Below are 22005 nucleotides of genomic sequence, written 5' to 3'. Positions count from 1 at the left end.
TTTACTTGAATTAAGAAAGCATGAAAGAGCACAATGACATGAAAGAACTAAATCTACTAACATAATAAGTTTGATTTAATTCCAGTCATCTGATAATGATAGGTAATAAGTAAACACTTTAAAAAAAGTTTAACTACAGTTGACATCTGCAAAAACAATTCAAAACCCTGGAGCCATTAGAATAAAGAAAGTTTATATTTTCCACGAACAGTACTTCATTTATCTAAATCAACCTTTTCATGTAGCCTTTTCATGCTTATGAATGAAACAAATGCACAGCTATACAACACCTTAGCAGCAATATAAAAGATAGCAGGAAGAGATTAAGAACTCTTTTTATTTTTTTTTATTTTTTTTTTGTTACAGGTTTTAAGGTTGCAGAAATTGAAACTGATTCTGTAAATTGTTCACTTGTTTCTTTACTCTGAGGATCTTCAAGACTTGTGTTATCCAGATGCATGACAAAATTCTTGACAAAAATCTGTATAAGCAGCACACCAGAATTAGTATCTCTAATCACTTGTGAAAAATTAAGCATATATGTAAGCAATAGCAGTACTCGAGCTTTATTGTTAAATAAGCTTACCCTAGTTAAAACCTGCTTTTAACATCTAATATGCTTCCCACCATCTGCACAGATTCCCCTTGACCTCCCAGTTTTTCCAACATAAACAATAAAATCAGAATGGTTGATTCTACCGTCAATGTAGTCAACCTCTCATCACTTTCACTATCTTTACTGCAAAGGCTGCCTTGGTTTTGAGGTCTTCTTTAAAACAGTTTTAGCATTCATCAGTTTTTCATAGGCCACAACTTGAATTTGCAGCTGTTTATAGGCCAGAACTGTGAACTTGGAAATCTGTGCTCATGTATGAAAAGCAAAAAGCTGACTATAAATCTTTTAAGAAGTGAAACTGGCAGATTTGGCTTTGTGTATGGAAGGCTACAGGACCCCAACCTCAGGGACTGCTAGCAAAAGCAATGGGCACGCAGGCAGACAAACACATTTCCAAATAGGCAAGTCTATCGAGAGAATCTGACTTGTGTTCCATAACAACTTACAGTATGCTACTAGAAGAACAACATACTGTGCTGCACAAAACAGTGGCAATGCTGATATTCATGATTGTCTTAAGCATATAAGCAAGGGAGGGTTTACAGAAAGAGATAACATTTTAATTAGACTGATGCAACCTACAGGCAAACATCTCCACTGCAAATCCTAACTAATGGCTATCATTGTAAATTTGTTTCCAAAGCTCCCTAACTTACTTCAACCAAAATACATCCAATTATTTTTTACAAGTTGATAATGAGATCTCTGTTGATCCCGATCATGGTGACTGAACTTGTTACATGTCAGTCATACAGGCAGTTCTGAAGCAGACCTGAAGGTCTGTGAACAGCCTGTGAAGAGCCTGTGAAACATTGGAAGATACGGTGCAACACTGCACAACCCTAAATTTATCTGATCAAAATTAGTATTCCTTTTAATAAAGACTCTTTTATTAAGGTAAAACTATTTCATAGATGGTAATTTAGCTCATGTCTTCAGACAGCTGGGTAAATTAATGAAGGACAAGTCTTTTAAGCATAATTAAATAATCACATGGACAGAAGTATCAGTGCAAAATGAATTGCAAAGTATTTCTGCAAATCATTTGATGATGTTTCTGACTGATGGTTGTAACACTGCAATGCTCCTCAGGTGTCTGTAGGTGCTTGTGTCTTCCGGTACCTTTTGCAATAAACTCAAACAGTGTTGTACTTTGATGACAAGGCTTCATTAACTCAGATAATGTCTTCTTACATCTGATGCACCTTACTGACTAAAATGGTTTATTTCTTGTGCTTGTGACAGTGAAAAAAACCCAGATGAAATACTTAAGGTTTTTGGCAAATCCTATAAAGCAGGGCAAAACCAATAGAAACATTTCCTTAGAATAAATTACATCATTCTTCTGTATATCTAGCAAAACTCATTTCAGATGTAACATCTGCTTCCAGTAAGGTTCTGAAAAATGTTAAACCCACTTCTGTCCACATGTGTTAACAAACACATGAGGGGTGGGGGGTAAATGGCAAATGACCTTCCCAAAATCACCCTCTTGGCCAACAGTCTGCATCACAACTAATATTTACAGCTGCTCCGTTTTAGCAGTGTAGCTCAATATTGAAAATTTGCTAAATCTCTGAAATCCTACCTTTGAAGGCCCCAAACTTTATCGCAGGCTGCTCCTAGTTTCAATATTGTCTAGGAACAACATATGCTTCTGTAGGTGATGTAAGGAAGTGATGGGGTCCAGTTGTTGCTGTATGCTCTGCAACTGACTTTGCAACAGTTCCTTGACTTTTCTAGATAAGTGTAACTAGCACCATAAATAGATGCATCTCTGGTAAGCCTACTCACAATGAAAAGTTTTTCCTGTACTTCATGAACACGCCTTTTTAGAGCATCACCCTAATTGTATTTAAAAAGTATTCCTTCAGAATCTACCTTTGGTCTTTAGACAAAAATCATTCCTGCAAGCAGAAAGCAATATTCCATATGTAATGCTCACAGTCATTTCCTTAGTTAACTTTTACAGATTTTAAACAGTGGCAATTAGTTAAGTGTATGCCAACCTCTAGTCACTTCATCAATCTATTGTTACTGCTGCCATTTATGATTAAAAACCCCAAAGGAACAAATAAAATCAACCAACCAAAAAACCCCCAAACAAACATGCTGAGCATCACATAATCCCTTTACAGATTTCCCCAGCAGGTGAAAACTGCAGAACCTGAAAACAGGAAGGCAGGTTTCAGTATTAGTGTTGTGTTGTTGTGGTTTTTGTTGTTGGTTTTGTTTTGTGGGCTTGCTTTGTTTTTCATAAAAATTGCTTTTTTTGGAAAAATAAACAGTGGTTACCTCTGCAAGTTTTAGATGAAGAGCAGCATTTTCAGTTTCCAGGACAACTATTCTTTCTTCTTTGGTCTAAGGAAGAAAACCAACCCCAAATCAGAGAAATTAAAATGAAATAAATGAGTCTGATGAAAGTTATTTGATTATCATAGTTTTATTACATTCGTTTCTCTGCCTTCCAAAATCAAAGAACTACCTACCCCAGATCTCCTTAGCACAGTATTGTCTACAGCATGTAAGTTAGGATAAACCCTCATGATTACATGTTTTCTGTCACTTTCCTTGTGTGAACGTGCTTTTGCTTTATGAAATCAGCTCCCGACCTTTTCCAGGTCGTTGAAGAAGCTCTGGTACATTTATTTATAAATGCATTACTTATTAATTTTAATCTCTTCGTTGGTGCCTCAGCAAAACGATTCCCTCCGCACAGGTGCCGCCTTCCCAAAGCGCTGCACGCCCGTCCTGCCGTGAGGCGAGTCTGGAAGGGCTGATCGCACCTCTGAAATCCCATTTCTGACCCAGCGCCAGGTGGAGCGGTCTCACCCCCACATCACGCTGCCTACCTGGTACCCACGGGGGTCTGTATTTGGGATTCTCGCCTAAAATGTAATCCCAAAAACATACTTTTGACGGGAAGAGGCAGGAAAGTGGCAGGAGAGGGGAGGGGCTGGGGAAGACACTGCTCACCGTCCCGTGCCCCGCCTTCTCCCCGCCATCGCCGCGGAGACCGGCGCGGACCAGCCCTCTCCGCACTGCCCCAGAGCCCGCCCCTCGCCTGCCCTTCCGCCGCCGCGTCGCGGGCCTCACTCTTAACCGCTGCTCCAGCTGCCGGAGGCGCTGGGCCCACACGGAACCCAGGTCGAGCCTGTTCCGCGGCCGCATTGTTCTCCCCGCTCCCGCGCCGAGGCAAGTCCGGGCCTCGCTCAGTCCCCGCAGCGCCCCAGGCATGGTGCAGCTGGGGCGTTTGCCCGGCTGCCGTGGCGACAGGCCCCGCCTGCTGCCCCTCCCACCAGCAAGCACTTCCATTGGCAGGACGAGGGCCTCATTCACTGCCCGCGCACCGCCTCCCACCGTTAGCGAAACCCGGGGAACGCCCGTGGCTGGACAGGGATAGGGATGGGGCGGGGGGTTACGGAGCGCTGTCCCTCCGACCAGCTAGGGACAGAGAAGGAGCGGAGGCAGCGCTCCCTCTCGCCCCACATAGCATTTAGCGCAGCGGTTAACGAGCGTGCTGGAATTAGGGGCAGGAGGTGTCTCTCCATCTGACAGCATCACTTGGGATAAGTGACTTCAGAGGCCGAGGCTAAGAAAGAATTAGTGGGAGGAGCGCAGGGAGAGAAGGGAAACCTGGAGTTCCCAGGGCTGGTGTAATGCTCCCGAAAGATTTTTCCTTAGAGCACCAGTTCTTGAGGTCAGGGGCACAAGCTTCTCCTTTAGGTTCAGCAGCCACAGCAAAGGGCTGGAGGAGGACAGAGCCTAGAGCTCTTTTATGGGCTCCTGGATTCCTCCCTGAGCAGCTGGTAATGTGAACTGTGGGCTAAGGCTGTAAATGCCACAAAGAAGATTAAGGGATAGGAACATCTGTTACACAGAGGGAGCTGGACATAGCTCTGCCTGGAGGAAAGGTGGCAGAGTGATATCTGCTCAATATGTACTTAATGGGAGAGTATAAAACCGGAGCAAGATTCTACTTTATGGTGCCCAGTGACAGAACAAGAAGCAGTTGGCACAAACTGACACTCATTAAGTACTTTAAATTTTTTTAGTGTGAGGGTATTCAAACACTGTCAGAGAGGTTGTGGAGTCTCCATCCTTGGACATACTCAAAACTCAACTAGACATCAGCCCTGGGTAACCAGCAATAGCTGACCTTGCTTTGACCCTTGGCTAGATGAGACCTAGAGGTCCCTTTCCAACTTCAACTATTTAGTATTTTAGCGAACAAGACCAGTAAGTCTTAGGAGAAGCAGGTCCAGCTGGTGTGGGCATCCTTTGAGGCTGCCCAAGACAGGAGCTATTAATATAGGCTATTACACACTACGGTTTCCAAGGCCAGAGTGACATATGTTAGTAATACTACTTAGTGCTCCACTGTATTGCAATGATTAACATTATCTAGAAAGCACTTATGCTACTATTTGACTATTACATGTGACTATCCAAAATACAAACATGCCATCTTCTTGGAAGTGGGAAACAACACTATTACTATATTACAGGCTTTGGTGTTGTTTTGTTTTGTTTTTTTAAAATTACATTTAAAGTGTAATTAAGAGGAATCCAGTTCTGCAAAACAACAGTCTCAAGTTACTGTCTACTGAATGGGTCAAGTGTGCTCTCATGCAGGCAGTAGAAAATTCAAAGACATACAACACGGAATCTTGCCACGTTTGGTACAAGGGACAGCAATCCTTTACAGAGGAACCCAAATACAGCCCATCTCTCATAGCCCAAACCAAACATTTCTGTGCCACTCCATCAACTGTTTCCTGTGGTACTGCAACTTCTTCCTGCCTCACCTATAAACTGTAGTCTCAGTTTAAAAAAATAAACCAACAAACTCACTGGAAGTCCATCAACAGTTCATCCTTGCAACTACTTCTTCATTGGTGGAAAAATGAAGACTGGCAAATAGATCTAGAAAAAAAAAGGTTCCAAAGTACTCTTAATACTGTGGATGTTATGAGCTGGTGGCACTAAGTAAGGTAGATGGGATTTTATGAACATCAGCCATCTGAGAGAGAGTATTTTAGTAGCTTGGGGTGTGTGACTCACTTCTTGACACTGAGCTGTGATTCTATGCTCATCCTGCAGCAGCAGTCACATCAGAAGAATGTTTTCCAACATAATTCAGTATTACCTGAGAAGTATCAATATTGAAGTTGATCTCTCCCCTAATGTGTGTTTTACCCACTATGAGAGTAAGAAACTGGTTTCCACAGGTTGTCACATAGAAGCTCATGCTATCTGTGAACTGGTAACCTAAAACTAAGCATCCTTGGGCAATTATTATTTAGTAGTTTCCTTATGCATACCTGAAAGTTTAAATTGTATTAAGAATATTTGTATGCACAGTATGATGTGCAACTCACCACCATAACAGCAGCAATGTTTGTTTGGGAACTTCCATTTCCAAAAATCAGGAGAAGCTGCTTAATGGAGGAAATAAAAGTCAGTCAGTGAGATTGAGGCAAAAAACAAATGCAAAATCCAACTATCTTCTGGAAATGCTACAAAGCTGTATTCCAGCATGCCTTTCTACAGCAGTTCTCAGCTCTGAAGAATCCTGTTTTTCCCCCCCCCCCCCCCCCCTGAACTTCCACCAACTTGATCCTCTCTTTCCCTGCAAATGTGAAGCCCCAGTTTATTACAGATCCTTACTGGAGGGTTGGAAACTTAAATGAAATTGCCTAAATCCACATTTGACTATTTTATCATCACTGAAATACCATGTTGCATTACAAATCTCAATATACTAATAAGGCAGCATTGTCTTGAATAGAACCATAAAATGGTTTGCGTTGGAAGGGACCTTAAAGATCACCTAGTTCCACGACCTTGCCATGGGCAGGGGCATTTCTCATACTAGACTAGGTTGCTTAAGGCTCCATTCAGCCTGGCTTTGAACACTTCCAGGACTGGAGCCTCCACAATTTATTTGGACAACCTGTTCTAGTGCTTCACCACCCCCATGGTGAAGAATTTCTTCCTAATGTCTGATCATAAATTTACCTTCTTCCACTTCGCAGCCAATACCCCTCGTCCTATCACTACCTGCCTTTGTAGAAAGTCCAACTGTCCCATAAGCCCTCCTCAAATATTCTAAGACAGCTATAAGGTCTCCCCAGAGCCTTCTCTTCTCCAGGCTGCACAACCCCAATTCTCCCAACCTGTCTTGATAGGAGAGGTGCTTTAGCCTTCTTATCTTTGTGGCTCTCCTCTGGACTCCAACAGTTCCATGCCTCTCTTGTGTTGGGGGCTCCAGAGCTGGACACAGTGCTCAGAAGAGCAGAGCAGATGGGGAGAATCACCTTCCTCAACATGCTGGCCACTTCTTTTGATGTAGCCCAGGATTTAGTTGGCTTTCTAGGCTACAAGCACTCATTGCCAACACATATTTGGCTTCTCATCAACCAGCACCCTCAGGCCCTTCTCCTCAGAGCTCTCTCAATACATTCTCCACCCAGCCTGTATTTGTGTTTGGGATGTGGTTGGCATTGTCTCACCTCTCAAGCCTGTCAAGGTCCCTCTGGATTGCATTCCCTCCCTCTAGCGTGTTGACTACGCCACATGACTTAGTGTCATTGGTAAATTTGCTGAGGGTGTGTGCTCAATACTACTATGTGCAGGTCACATACAGCACTGGTCCCCGTACCGAATCCTGAGGAACTCCACTTGTCATTCTCTCCAATTAGACAAGCCATTGATCATCACTCTGAGTACAATCAAGCCAATTGCTCATCCACCCATCAAATCCAGGTCTTTCCAATTTAGAGACCAGGATGTTGTGGGGGACACTGTTAAATGCTTTGCACAAGTCCAGGTAGAAGACATTCCCTTGAGATGGGCTGAATGTTATTACGCTCTTCATATTCATTTATGAGATGTGCTGAGTTTATATTTTCAAAGGACAGGGAAGGAAAAACACGTTAGCAAGAATTGTTCTGATTCACGATAATGCTGTTATAAATGCAGAATCAAACAAACGTTACAAAACCCCCCAAACATTTAATGCAAAGTTAAATACAATACAAACTTTATTAAAAATAGGTTGCAAGTGAAATACAGTAGAAATGGGAAACTACAGCAGTTTTGATGTTTTTCATAATAATGCACAGACAAATATGAAAAGCACTTTTACACATATTCACACTTGACCCGAATGCCCAATAGCGGCCAAATCCACTCAACTGAAGGTTATAGGTATTTTTTTGCTAAGCCTTTTTCAGATTCTAGCAGCAACAGTAATTCAGCCACAGCGTTTTTTCATTAAGAAAAATTTGTCACTGTAAGGCTGCTAGTGTTCTCAAGATAAACTGGGAGAGGCTTGCTTTTCCTGATTAACAGACATAGCAAGCATGCAGATCCTTCATTAACACTTTGAACCAGTTTAATCTTCTACTTCATATTTAACAGGTGAAACGGTAAAAGCACACTCTCAAATAAGAAACCTGAAATACGTAAAAAATATTTACACTCCAATTTTCATTAACTTGCATCTATTTATCATACAACTCTTATTAAAAGTGATTTCTTTCCTAAGGCAGTGAAAGTCTACCCCTTTGTATTTGGAAGTGTGCACAATTCCCTAAATATATATTTATAAGAGAACAATATGATACAGGGGGAAAAAATCATCTAAAGCCAGTAAAGAGCTTTGTCAAATAGAAAATTTGTTTGGAATCACAATATATATTGTCTTAACATCACACAATGAGAAAAATTCTGATGAGGTCCTTATTCCCAACATCATCAGCCACGTATGCGTAGCTGAAGAAATAGTGGGAGGAAAAAGATTAATGATTTAAAATTAAATAAGGCTATTATAGTGTGAAAAAATAGCTTGAACTGCCAAAAAGATTTTCAGTACAACAGTAACAGGATATCAGTAAAGCCAGCTAGACTAAAGATGAGCTCTCTAGAACTCTGCTTGCTCAGTGTGAGCAGAGATGGTTTGTTGCCAGCACACCAGCTCTGTTAACAGCCATACTAACATTCCCACTCCCAGACAGCAGTATTGTATTTGATGCTTCACACTTCAGTCTTTGTATCTGCCAGTTCACTTCGCCATAGGAAAAAACAACAAACAAATAAGATATTGCTGAACTGATAATAGCAGACTTATTACTGTTCCATGCCTAATTGCCTAATAACTTTTAATCTATTCTCAGAAAACATTCGTATCTGCTCTTCTCACCTTGGACCTGGAATCATTACTCCTCACCTTTAATACATTACTAACATTTTGGTCCTAGCTGATGAAGGGTCACTAGTGCAGCTTGCTATCTATTGCTTATGTAATTTTGAATAAAAGAATTATCCAAAGGTTTTATCTTCACATTCTTGAAAGTCTGAAACACATATAGTGTGGATGCATCAACATATAGACTTTTCCTTAACTAGAGATAACTTCTTAGGCAACCATTTTAGACCCAACAAATACATAGGACTAGAAATGTTTTTATTCCGAGGTTCTACCTACAGAATGTGTTATTCCAGTAGCAAGTAAATTGTAAGATCTGTATTGATATGCATACCATACAGTATGTTGAACTTGCATATAAAGTCTTATTTAAGGTGGCCCAGATATTGGCTTCTTATCAAACAACCTAAAATATTAATTTCTAGTGCAGTTTAGTTCAGGCAGTTCAAGCTATTCTCACTCTCTCTGCTCAGCAGCTAAAACAAAAGTGTGTCTGTGAAACACCAGGAAACAGAACTTATCTTTGACAAGTGCTACTTGGTCTGGTGCACAAGAACTTAACCCCCAAAACAGAAAGGAAAAGGTTACCTTCACGTGAATCATATCTTTAAAATTTTACAGTGCTTTCATTGTATAAACCACAAGCTCCTGCAAAGTAATCAGTTTTCTTGCTATTGCAACATCTCTAAATCTTAATTAACAGTCTTAGATATAGAGGAATCAGTCACTCTTTCAGAAAACACTCATTTTCTGTTCATTAGTAGTGCCCCCCATCACAATCCCTCAGTTTAGAGATCTTCAGTTACATCTGATAAGGTGCTTCAATCTTATTTTGTGTTCAACTCATTTTCCAGTTCCATTAATTTCCTAGAAGCTTTTACTTTATTAGATACATCCTGACCCTGTGAAAAAAGTCGCTGGCGTTCCCTGAACGTCAAGTTCTCTGGTGCTCCAGGTAAATCTGTATCTTGACTGCAAAGGTAAAAACAAGAAAAAAAGTCTGTCATTATAAATTCCTAACAATATCTTTAAATATAATAATTCTCAGTGACATGCATTGACTTGTGCACATCACCTTTTAGATCTTTTGTCTCTTGGATCCCGATAAACTTCATGGGCCCCAACAGCTGCTCCTGTAGATCCAGTGTACGAATTTATTCCTTATGTAAAAGTAAATCAAAAGATTGCAATTACAACACACAGAAGTTTTATACTGTATTTCTTCAAAAAGGTGCAGTGCTTCTTTCAATAATCTCAAACTAGAATCACAAATAAATTTAGAGGGTCATCTGACCTTTAGAATATGTAAAGTCAGTACTACTAAATTCCACCCTTCACCAAAACAGCTTAGATTTTTTATTCCTTTTGAGTCATAACACCTTTTGCTTAGATAATCCAGCACATATTAAATCATGGTCTTTTATTTTATTATCTTTTACCCTATGACAGACATTAGAAGTTGTTCAAGGAGATCGATGGAAAGAGCAACACACTTCATTATCCCGTAACAAGCTCCATAGGAAGCTGCTCCATAAGAGAGCAGCTGCTCTCTTCATGGCACTAAAAGTAAGCTAAGATTAGTATATTCCATCTTTGCAATTTGGCAGAGTAAAAATTTTTGTCTCTGTTTAGTATGATTAAGTAAACTGCATCACTCAGAAAATATCCCCTTCCTTCCCCATCATTGTACTTAAATTAAGTATCTTGCAGCACTGCACCTTTAGTTTAAGTTGATATAACACACAAGTTTACACATTGTATTAATTCTTTCTAAAGGCCACAAGACAAAACCTTTTCTTTCCAATCAAAAAAGTGTATTAATTTGTATTTAAGACCATATTCTCTTCATAACTGGCAGGGAAAGAGTAAAAAGAAGTGTCAGCACAATACTCAGATCTGTCTTCATACAGTTCTGGTCTCAATATTGTATGTGTTATGTCTTGTGATCCTTCTTTGGTATAAAAGGAAATGTTTGCTTCTTCCACTGGTACATGCAATGTCTCATAATTGTTCAATACAAGAGATGCATAGGGCTGGAACACACAGGCAAAACTTAGCTAGTGTGTTGTAGGTTAATTTTTTTTCCACCACAATTTTGTAGCAGACCATATCCTACTAGATATGCCAGGCATGTGAAGACTTTTTATGCTTCCAGACATGAGTCTTGCATGCATTTAAGTAATACTATCCCTATTTTGTAAAGTTTGGCTCCACATGCTATGGTTCACACTTTCACCTGCTTTAGCATAGTACTTTGGATTTGAGTGTGGCTTTTTTCTTGCACAGACAGATCCAATGCTCTTAAGGGACTCAGTGGAAGAAGGTATGAGAGCAAAATTTGCAGAAGCATGGTTCACTAGAGTTAACATTCAGAACAGAAAAAAGGCTGTAAAAGACAGTAATGTAACAGAGTCAGCAAGATGGGAGATGGTGAACTGCACAGTGAATTCTGTATTTTGTGCAAACGGCTTTGTACGTTACGCAGGCAGTCTTCATAGAAGCTTGAGCAATCAGGTGAAGTTAACCTGTTCTCATGGCTATTTTAAAAATTACGAAATAAGAGTATCCAGAATTAGTTGTATGGTTTATGAATTAGGTTATTAAAAGCGAAGCATTATACTACAATACTCTTTAACTGTCACCCAAACCCTAACCAAATCTTTGCAGATTGTCTTTCTGATTGTTTTCCAGGAAAAACAAACATGCATAAACAAAAAACATCACTGAACATTTCATTTTCCTTTGATTCATTTTTCCATTAAAATTAACAGAAAGCAGGATTGGGAAATGCAATTATGTATGAAATAGCATTCTCGGATGTGGATGATGGGAGGGAGGAAGAGCGGTGGTGACAGCTAGTGACCAATGGTTCTATAGTTACTTAACTCATGACATACAGCCTTCAAAGTGCCAAATAAGGAAGGCAAGGACCTTTGGAAGCCTCTGTGTTGTGATGGAAGGCACATTTTACACACTATTCTAGTCAGTTTCAAGTAAGAATTTCTAGAAAAACAAAGTCCTTTGGAAGAACAAAAAAACATACAAAAGTACAAAAGTTTTGTGTCAGAATCCTGCCCTTTCAGAATATTTCTAAGAGCAAGCTGGCAATGTAGTCACAGTTTTTAAAGAACATCTTTTCCACATATTTCCTGTCTTTCTATCTTTTAACTCATTCATTCTGTGTGGTACAAGATGCTCAAAAGCTAGACACAAACCCATGAATTGGGTTCACTGGTTGTGGGTTTATCAGTGGGCTCACATGAATGACAGGTAGGCATAATGGAATGATTTGCACTATAATGGTACCACACAGCAGCTAGTGTGTAGTGTGTTTGCTTATACTTCGGTATGCCAACACCACACTGAAAAGCTAAACCTTTCCTTTATCTTCCTTTAAGATTTGGAACATAGTGCCAGACAGAAGCGACAGATGGACTTGCAAGATCCACAGGGACTACCACATCATGAAATCTCATAGACAACACCAGGGTCAATAAAGAGGTTTCTTTTTGCCCTTAAACACTATCAGTGTGGATACTTTTTATACAGCTTGGGTGCTATACTGACCCAAAAACAATGAAATTGCTAACCATCAACTCTATCACTTGGACATCAACTATAACTGAGCTGTGCCACTGTCCCTTCATCAGTATTAAAATTACACAGTGCTGTGCAGACATTCTCTTTGTCACTGGAAGCATCCAACAAGAGCAGAAGGTAATTTCCCCTGCAAAGGAAAGGATGCCTTGCTGGAAAACAATGACTTGAGCCTTAATTGAGAAGGATGCAGACAGGAAGCTCAGAGTATCATGTATCTGTATGGCCCCATACATATCCTGTATCAGCTTCATACACTACTGCAGCTGGATTAGATGTAATTCTCATAGGTCAAACCTGTTCTAAGGTTTCTATGCTCTTTACGACAAGAGCACATCATACGTCTGATTAAAGAGATTGTAAAATTTCCATGATTTCTTAGGTGGCCAAAACGGTGATCAGGGATATAGGCTTCCATGTCTGCCATTGATACATGAATCCAGTAACCAAGGTATCCATTCAACTAGAAGGCAGCATAAACACTTTCCATTGCTATCTGTTGCATTTCAGAAGCACGACTTAATCAGCTTGAGTTGGCTGTCATTTGATCACTTCAAGTACAAGTAAACAGAATGAACTAGGGAATGCTGTGGCCATCTTTCCCTTCAGAAGAATATAGAAGAATAAAACAAATGTAGGGAGGGCCCTGGCAGACACTGCTATTTAAAGACAAAAATCTTTTATTAATAAACTGCAAATTTAATAGCACAAGGTCTACATAGATATTAATTAAAAAAAATAGTATGGAACTTTAGACTGAATTAGCTTTGAACAGATGAATGTAGCTAAACTAGTCCTCTGCAGACAAAATATAATGCTGAAATTACTAGCAGATAGAGCTCTACTTAAATTAAACCCCATTATGGTTGCCCACTTGGAATCGTAAAAGAAACAAGATGAGAAGACAAAGAAATACAAGGGCTTAAAAGGGGAAGGAAAGGAATAAGGCAAAAAATGCCAAGGCGAAATTTAGATTTTGGTCTCTTCCTGGACGAAAACTGCACTGTATGAACCAGAAGTATAGAAATGATGCCTAATCTACGAAACTGACTGCATGTCCTGTATATCCCTTGGAGCCTGTATATTTAGGAAATACATCTACAAAGGTAATTTTTAAAGCCATTTGCACACTATTATAAGAGAGAACCCTGATACCAATAATGAAAGCAGAAGATAAGCGCTGTCCTTGAACCCATCAGAAAAGGCTTCCTGTGTTCAAGAGAGGGGCACTTTCAGATGCCCTGAGTAACCAGTGGTCAGTCACAGAAAACAAATCACTGAAAGATAGAGTGAAAGCCAAAACCAACAGTACTTTGAATAGGTTGAGTAACAGTTGAAATAATTTCAGATTGATTGAAAGAAGAAATTTGTCTTTTGAAGAGTTTGGGTAAGGAACAAGGAAATTTGAGAGATCAAAACAATCAAAACTGGGAGGATTCATATTAATATCAGGATTTAATATAGATCATTATAGTGAAAATAGTGATCAAGTGGGAATAAAGTAAATCACAAAGTGATTGATTCAATCTACAGCACCAGAGTTGAAAACATGAGGATAGTTCTGTAGAAATGATTGATTTCATGGTGTCTACCTTTAGAGCTGCTGGCATGGATGAAACTCGGTTTGTTTGGTGGGGGCGGGGGCTGGCTTTTTTTGGCAGCAGTACTGTTGGCATTGACTTGAGATGACTGGAATGAGTTGGAAAGAAAGAGGCCATCTGAAACTGGGCGAGGCTGGCGGGAGGGCTGCTGTGGCTTAAGGGTGGCAGGAGGAAAGTCACCATAAGATTTCCTTGTGCTGGAGTACTTATCCTGACCTGCAAGATTGGAATCCTCCTCCTCCTCATCATCATCATTGTATGCAACAAACTTGGCAGTATAAATCGTGTCAGGGGAGAGGACCTGTGTTTTGAGGTAAGAGGTGTTTCGCTGAGGTGGGGGAGGAGGAGCGTTAGATGAAGGGGTTGGGGATGGGAGTTCATATTCCCGTGGAAGCGGAGGTCTGTACAGACCAGGCTCGTCAGGTTCCAGTAATCTTCGTTCTGCTTCATCATGCTGCCTGCGCCTTTCAGCCTCTAAGCGAGTGTAATACTCCTCTTCCTGTCGCCTCTGTAAGTCCAGAGGAAACAGAAACATAGTGGTCAGAAAGACAGGCATTTCAGTCCCAGAGATACTTAAGTCTTCCATCACTAAGCTCCAAACTTTTCTTTTTGTTGCCTCCTTTTTTGGCAACAAGCAGGGAATCTATCCAAAGAGCACAGACTACAATGAAAAAAACCTGGTGTTGCTTTCCAGATTTATCACTCCCTGTGGTAACTATGGCAACTGTCTGTGTGAATAAGAGCAATTCCAGAATTTATTACTCAAAATGTAACTACAGTTATTAAATGGTTAGTAAAAAATCTGTGGGAGAGGAAAATACCTAAAATTAACTACCATCTTAAAAGAGGAACTTTGCAATTTTGCTGCATGCTTATACAATGTAAATTCACCAAGAGGCTTGGAATCAATCAATAAATGACTCCTCACAAAACTTTTAGTATAAATACCAGGAACATTACTCTCACGTAAAAATCAAATTACAATGACATTTTCTAAAACAGAATTAAATAACTGTTTAAACAAAACAAAAACCCCTATGCTAATGGTATTTATATGAGACTATTCACTATTTGAAAGGCTCATGAAATATCTTCTATATACTTTTCCAGTTTAAAAGATTTTTACTGGTTTTAAACTAAACAGCATTTAATTTTGCTCATCTCATCTAAGCCACATTATCAACTAATACTAAAGTCTATTCAGTCATTTGTTTGATTACAAATGAAAACATGTATTTGGAAACCCTATGCTACAAAACCCCTTTTTGTCTAAGCATAGTATAACTTCTGCTAGGAATATATGTCGTTTTGAACAACCATCCTTTCTCTTTTTAATCCATGTGTTTAAAAAAAACCCAATCTATTTTATCTGCTTATCATTTCAATACTGTGAGTCAGTTACCCTTAAAAACAAATAAATTGGATTTTGCTCATCTACAGCTGAGACATGAAACTCATCTCCTTGTATATTACTCTCTAAAACTATTGCAGGGGTCAGATGGTACTGAGTTCTGAGTTACTAGATGTAGAAGCGTCTCAGTCAAAATCTGTCAGTGAAAACCCTTTCAAATGTGTTGTTATATCATTTGGCCACATTGTTACTAGAAACTTGGCTGGGTTTTTCGGCTGTCTTTTTAAGAACAAGCAAACAAACAAACCATGGTTCCTACAGTGCGTTTTAAAATACTTTCCTCAGTCCAGATATGCCTTCCTCACCGCTCATCTATCATCTTAGATTTCTTAGCTTTCTTCTACTCATCAAACCATACTGCTTATGAAAACACAATCTAACAAAGCTCAAAAACAATCTACCAAATAAATCAAGAAAAGGTGGGGATAGAAAAAAAAAATATTCCTCAATCTTTCAAGATGAAATCTCTCTCAACATTAAAAGCTAGCCGCTCGTTCTTCATTCTGCAGTCAGAGCTACTAACAGGTAACTCTTCCATCTGAACAAAAGTAACTCTTCTTTCTCCAGGAAGAAAAGGGTCTTAAACAATGCTAAGATCAAATGAGGTGCACTGCCTTCTACTTTTGAACAATAAAGCTTCTCAAATTATTGTATAATATTCTGAGCTAACTTAGAATCCTGAACTTTTAGAATCTGATTGCACAGTGACTTATCTGCTGGAATTATTTACTTCCTTTCTAGAAACCAATTCTCTTTCCTCTCACAGTTCCAAAATGAAAGAAAACATGGTGTACTTCACCCCATCTCACCCCTCTCTCCCTGTATCTGTATATGACAATTATTGCAAAAAATATTTTAAGTGCCATCTGTGAGACACAGCAAAACCCAACACCACTAACTCAGACATTACAATTAAGAAGGTAGGCAAGTCATGTTTGCAGCTGAGAAAAGCCAGGATGTAATTGATTTCTGCCCTGTCAGAAAAGACTGAAGGCAAGCCCTCACCGCAGCTGGTGAGCCTACAGTACTACTTCTGCAATATACCAGCCAACTCTGGCTACCACAAATGGGCTGTTTATCTACTTTTGAGTTTATATTGAATAAATTTAAGTTTTGGGCTATGACCGTTATCACCAGGATTAGCGTGTTTAACCCCTGCAGAGCCAACACTGATCTTTACTGGCCAGACTAAAGCAATGCCTTTAAGAATTCCAAGGGGCACTCAGAAGACCACAACCTTTTCTTCAGCCTCTCTCCTGGTCCGCTCCTCCTCTTGCTGTCGGCGCTCTTCTTCCTGCCTGGCCCTGTCTTCTGCTTCTCGTTTGCGCATTTCTTCCAGTTGTTGCTGTCGTCTGCGTTCTTCATCCTGTAACTAACAGAGAAACACCTTTAATTTTTTCATTATTTGTGGGTAATATGGGTCAAAAACCCCCATAACCTGAGTATTTGCATCTAAAAATAACTCATTCAGTAGAAAATGTTATACTACAGAACTGTAGTATAATGTAATTTCCAGCTATTAAAGAATATGCTTTGTTACATTGTTCTTCATATGAAGATTAAAAAAAAAAAAAAAGGAATTTTTTTTTCAAAATGCACAGAACTATATACACAAAAGCATAAAACACATTAGGAAGGCTTTTTTTCAACCCTAGAGGAAGACTGAGGTGACTCATGTTCCAGACAGCTTCAACAATCATAGTCTCATAAGTACAGTACAGTGAAACTAAATACTTGAAACCAACAGTTCACAGCTCCAGCAGCCAATTGATTTTTCATTTTGGATTAGTATTTAAGCACTGGAAAATCATGACTCTTTAGTCAAAGGGTCAGTCCATTTGAAGTAACAGGCTCATTCTGCAAGTCTGCAAATAATCTCGGGAGATAAATCTCCCTCTGTATCTGCAAAAGATGTGTTTTGGAAAAAGCAGAGAGTGAGGCATAGAAATCATTGACTACTGAGATTAAACAGCTCATGTGAACAACTGATGTTCAGTTATTACTGACAATAATATTTTATGTATGCTTATGACAAACACTGCACAGGTAAGAAAACTGAGCAACAATCCCAATTTTGCATGATTATCTAAAGCTAACAGTATCCCTTGATGAGCAGGAATATTCACCAGCATGACAATATTCAGTTAGAGAAGAACTGGACTATATGCTGTATTATTTCTTAATGCAGCATAGGTTTTAATGTGATCCTCCCCAAGATCTTTCACACTGATCCAAATCAGTAAATCACTGGATCTTGCTATAAGCTGCATATAATCTTGATACTTCTCTACTCCCAGATTTATTTTTACAATGAAGCTTCATTTACAGAGAAAAAAGCAATAATGATACAGTGAGAAAAAAAATTAGTTTTAGTACACTTTGTGAGGACAACCTTCAGCCTCCCAATTAATTAACAGGAAATATGCATTAAAGTTTTCTAATAAATTTTCCAATCAATTCTATAAATGAACTTTTTTTTTCTTTTTGACTATGTTTTTGGTAATCATTTCCCCACACTGTTCATGTAGTATTTATGTTAGCATACCTACAGGTCATTTTGAAAAAATTTGCCTTCTGTATCTCTTCAAGCAGCTATACAGAGTAATAGCAGTGAAAACACATCTCATGTGAAGTGTTAAAACCCACCATTTTTTACCATGAAAGCTAAAGAACAAAATTAAATTAATCTAGACAGTAATTGGCAAATGTATACTAGAGGACACTACCTCTGAGTAAACTCCCCTTGTTTAGGACTAAATTTTTTGCAATTCCTAACTGAAAGGCACACAGTGATCAAGATCAGTATATATAGTAAAGCAAGGAATCAAATATTTATCCAAGTCCCTACTTGGATTAAGAAAGAGCTCTTCATGTCTTGGTTATTAAGAAGATACTAATTCAGCAAAGGAAATAACACTGCTGTCAAAAGGAAAGACAGCCAGTAATTCAAAAGTGTTTATACAAGATAAATAATTACCTCTTAAAAACAAACAAACACTCAAAACTACACAGTGAAAAAATACAGAAAAAAATCCCTGACTGTTACAATTGTATTTAGAGAAAAACTGTGAACATGGCAGTTCTCATCCCAGGTCATGGCATCGATGTCTTTTTGTTTGTTAGCAAATATTCCTAATTCAAATGCACTTAAGAAAATACTTCAAACGAAAGGAAAAGTAAGAGCAAGAAAATATTTCAAACTAAAGGGCAAGTTCTTGTGTCATTAGCCTAAACAAAGGGAAAACTGGGCAGGGTGCCCACCTGAGAACAGTTGTCAACACTGGAATAGTTGTGAAGACCACTGTATCCAGGTGAGTAATTATTCTAAACACAGTACCTAATAAAAAGGCCAAAAATAATATGTAAGGCACAGTGGGAACAGAGCAACTATTAAGAGAATGACATTTCATTTTTTCATGCTTGTTAGTTGATTTTTACTTTGGAATGCTCCCAGACTAAGGCCGAGATTGGTAGGGTGATGAGGCATGCCAGAGTGCTTGCAATTGCCTACAATGGGACCCAATTCAAACTTCCCCAACTTTTCAAGACACTAAAAAAAAATAACTTCACGTCCTATTTCTATTAAAAGGGCTATTACATTCCCAGGTTGAGTATTTCAATTTGATACTTCTTCATTCCAGTTAGTTTTTCTCCAGAGTCACGATTTCATGTGACTTACTGTACTTCCGGGGTGTCTCTAAAGCAGAAAATTTATAATTTAACGGGTAGAACAACAGCTGGAGTGATGCAGAAAAGCATTCTCCCAGCTGTAACAGAGTGAAGCAGCTAAGTGCTAAGCACCCTGCCTTGTCCCAGCTCTGCTGCAAACTACCAAGAATTTGCTTAGGTGCACAACTATGTCCTCCTATTGTCAACATACACTTGCAGCACTATTCTTACCTAGGAGGGCAAAAAAGGCCACCTCACTTCTGCTACAGATTAGCCATTGGTTTAGAAATGTTAACATATTCACAGAACTGGCAGGCATCCAGAAGTCTCAGTTTCCAGGCTAAAGTTCCCCAAGCACTGCTTAGAACATTTTAAAGGACGTTCCAGAAGAACTTCAAACCTATACCTATTTACGACCCAGCTAATACTGGCTCAGTCGGATCTGTTAGCATTCCAGGGAATTCAAAAAACCCAAATATCAGCCAAGTGGACAATTCATGCATTACCATCTTTCATCAGCCTTGTAATTAGCAGAACAGCTATTACCAATCCTCACATTAGATGTACATAAAAAGCACTAAGCATTCGAAAGTGAGGGCTTTTTTTTTTCTTTCTAGAAACAAAGAAGTAATTACTTGAGTAATTGCTTGAAGGGGCACAGGGCAAATGCAACTATCCTATAGCCAGGAAGTCATGTGAACAGCATGAAAATAATGAAATTGCAAAAAAGGTATTTGCTGGGTGTACCATTCAGCATCATCTATTTCAGAATTAACTTGCCCCCCCCCATTGTAAAAAAAGCTAAATTTATGAACATAATAAACCTTCAACTGATTCAGGCCATGGATCCATCTAACACGGTGTTGTGTCTTTGATTTTAGCAAGAACAGCTGCACGTGAGCCTAGCCATTTCTTCTACTATTAACCAGAATTTGGCATGGCACTAGAAATGTCAGCTGGTACAGCCTTGTGTAATCATTTGAGCAGCTGTTTACAGGTGTGATGCCTATGAATTTATCTACTTGGTTTTTGAAGCTGATGATACTGCCTGCCTTCACAACCTCCTGTCACACAGAAAGATCCACAAGTTTACATCCCACTTGGCAAAGTATTTTATCTACTCAGTTGCAGCTACAGGGACCAAAGGTTAATCATACATGTATAGGAATTAAGAAAAAATATTGATAGGTATTAAGTCTAAGAAGTCCATGACTCCTGAGTTGGCCATTAATTCAGAAAGCTAACATGCTTCACCTGTTTCACTGCTGTCAATTGCTTAACACTCATGTACCACACAGCTACAAAGGCAAACACCTCAGACAATGTTATCTGAATTATTCATTTTTAAAGGTGATTTTCTTTTTTATAAAGCAGTGCTGAATATCTAAATCCCTATTTTGACCAGACATGTTTAGTTTTTTTCCAGCAGCACAAATTAATTAATTATACTAACAGGACTTGCAAACATTGCTTTTCTTCCAAATTGGTCTATTAACTATAGAAAAAGACTTTGAAGGAGATATATTTCATCTCTAGAAGACTATAGAACTCTATTTCCATGTACCCATTTCCAATGAGAGCAATAAAATACAGAATTACCTGGAGTCACAGCAATTATTGCTGCAGTTTGAAAGCCTCTCATGTTTTATACGCAAGAAAACAGTATTAACCACTCGAAAGGGAAATTACACAGTAGTTTAGTAACTGTGTCTTTCCGTGACCTACTTGTAAATACTACTTCAGAGTAATTCGAGTTTACAATCTGTTTTTACTTTAATGAGAAAATTGCAACACCTGTAAACAACAGGATTTCATCATGCACTGAAACACTATGCTGTATTACTATGCTCCCAGGACAATTTCACTCAAATTGGAAAGGAACAGTGTTGCTATAGCTCTTCTAAAACCTGCAGGGGTGGGGAAGGGAGGAAATCTCACCTCACAGCCTGTTCATTCAAAGTTATTAGTAAGCTTTTATAAACTTGACTGCACAAAACATCAAATACACAATTTATATAAGACCACTGCTACAGCAAACAAATCAAGCCTGTAACCAGAACACATCTAAAAGGAAGCAAGCATAGGGAAAGGTGTCACCACATCTGGAAACATTCAGATAGATGCTTACAGCTGACTTACTGCTTATTGTATTGCAACCATTTTTGAACACCTGATCATTATCCAATGCACACAGAGTGGTTATTAATACAAGAAATTGAAATCAGAAAAGTGATATTGAAGAGAAAGAAACAAACATACCAAATCTAGAACAGAGATTGCTGGCACAGCAGTCTGCTGCAGGTAGTAAGAAAGGGAAAAAAAAAGAAAGATGCAGTGAAAATAAAGATAGGTTAGACTTGTGCCATTTCAAAAGCATTTTATTTGTTAAGTTAGCTGCTTTAGAATGAGGAACTCAATTGACATAATTCTGAAATACAGAAAACAATCAAATAATCTGAAACTTTTATTTGCATTAGCTTGATTCATTCAAAAGCTCAGTAATTCTCCAGAGATGTTATTTACTGCATCTCTAGTAGAAGACCTGTAACAGTGAAACATAACCAAAATGCAAACATTACTTCAGTTCAAGACAACTGTTATTTTTGAGTTTCAAAATGTTCCAAAATGCTGGAAGAACTTTGTGCACAAATAATATTTGAATCCAGCACTTGCAGAGAAGACTGATATAATGTTATGCAGTACAACTGGCTTTCTGTTAGCAACACATGGCTTTTTTCAGCCTTGTTACAAGCAAAATTTGAAAGGCATTGTTTTAAAAGGGCAGTTTTACATGAATTTTTTTTAATGCCCATAGGTAACTGTCTATGTGCTACAAATTATATGTTAGCTTTAATGTAACCCTGTTTGCTGAAGATATATTTAGTTTTTCCTTTCTTCA

The 22005-nt window shown here is 38.8% G+C and overlaps 2 protein-coding genes across 8 annotated transcripts in view; both read right to left on the bottom strand.

Annotated features, from left to right (window-relative positions):
- The window catches only part of KIF25 (kinesin family member 25), a 43940-nt gene extending 40153 nt beyond the window's left edge, over positions 1-3787 (bottom strand). The window contains exons 1-2 of the mRNA XM_054399209.1: positions 3713-3787; positions 2912-2977 (exon numbers count right to left, since the gene is read on the bottom strand). Of these exons, the coding sequence (XP_054255184.1) occupies positions 2912-2977; positions 3713-3787 (141 nt within the window). The remainder of the gene's footprint in view (positions 1-2911; positions 2978-3712) is intronic.
- A 5746-nt stretch (positions 3788-9533) lies between these two features.
- AFDN (afadin, adherens junction formation factor) overlaps positions 9534-22005 on the bottom strand; it is a 119331-nt gene continuing 106859 nt past the window's right edge. For 4 of the 7 annotated variants that reach the window (XM_054399127.1, XM_054399125.1, XM_054399126.1 and 1 more), the window contains 4 exons: positions 16675-16809; positions 14243-14534; positions 9904-9988; positions 9534-9800 (listed from right to left, as the gene is read on the bottom strand). In XM_054399127.1, coding sequence (XP_054255102.1) covers positions 9656-9800; positions 9904-9988; positions 14243-14534; positions 16675-16809 — 657 coding nt within the window. In that variant the 3' untranslated portion in view covers positions 9534-9655. The remainder of the gene's footprint in view (positions 9801-9903; positions 9989-14242; positions 14535-16674; positions 16810-22005) is intronic. The other 3 variants (XM_054399129.1, XM_054399130.1, XM_054399131.1) reach the window with 2 other exon arrangements.

The sequence above is a fragment of the Indicator indicator genome, chromosome 2, assembly GCF_027791375.1.
Source record: "Indicator indicator isolate 239-I01 chromosome 2, UM_Iind_1.1, whole genome shotgun sequence".
Classification (NCBI taxonomy): Eukaryota; Metazoa; Chordata; class Aves; order Piciformes; family Indicatoridae; genus Indicator; species Indicator indicator.
The sequence above is the reverse complement of the archived record's forward strand: the minus strand, read 5'-3'. Positions and strand labels throughout refer to the sequence as shown.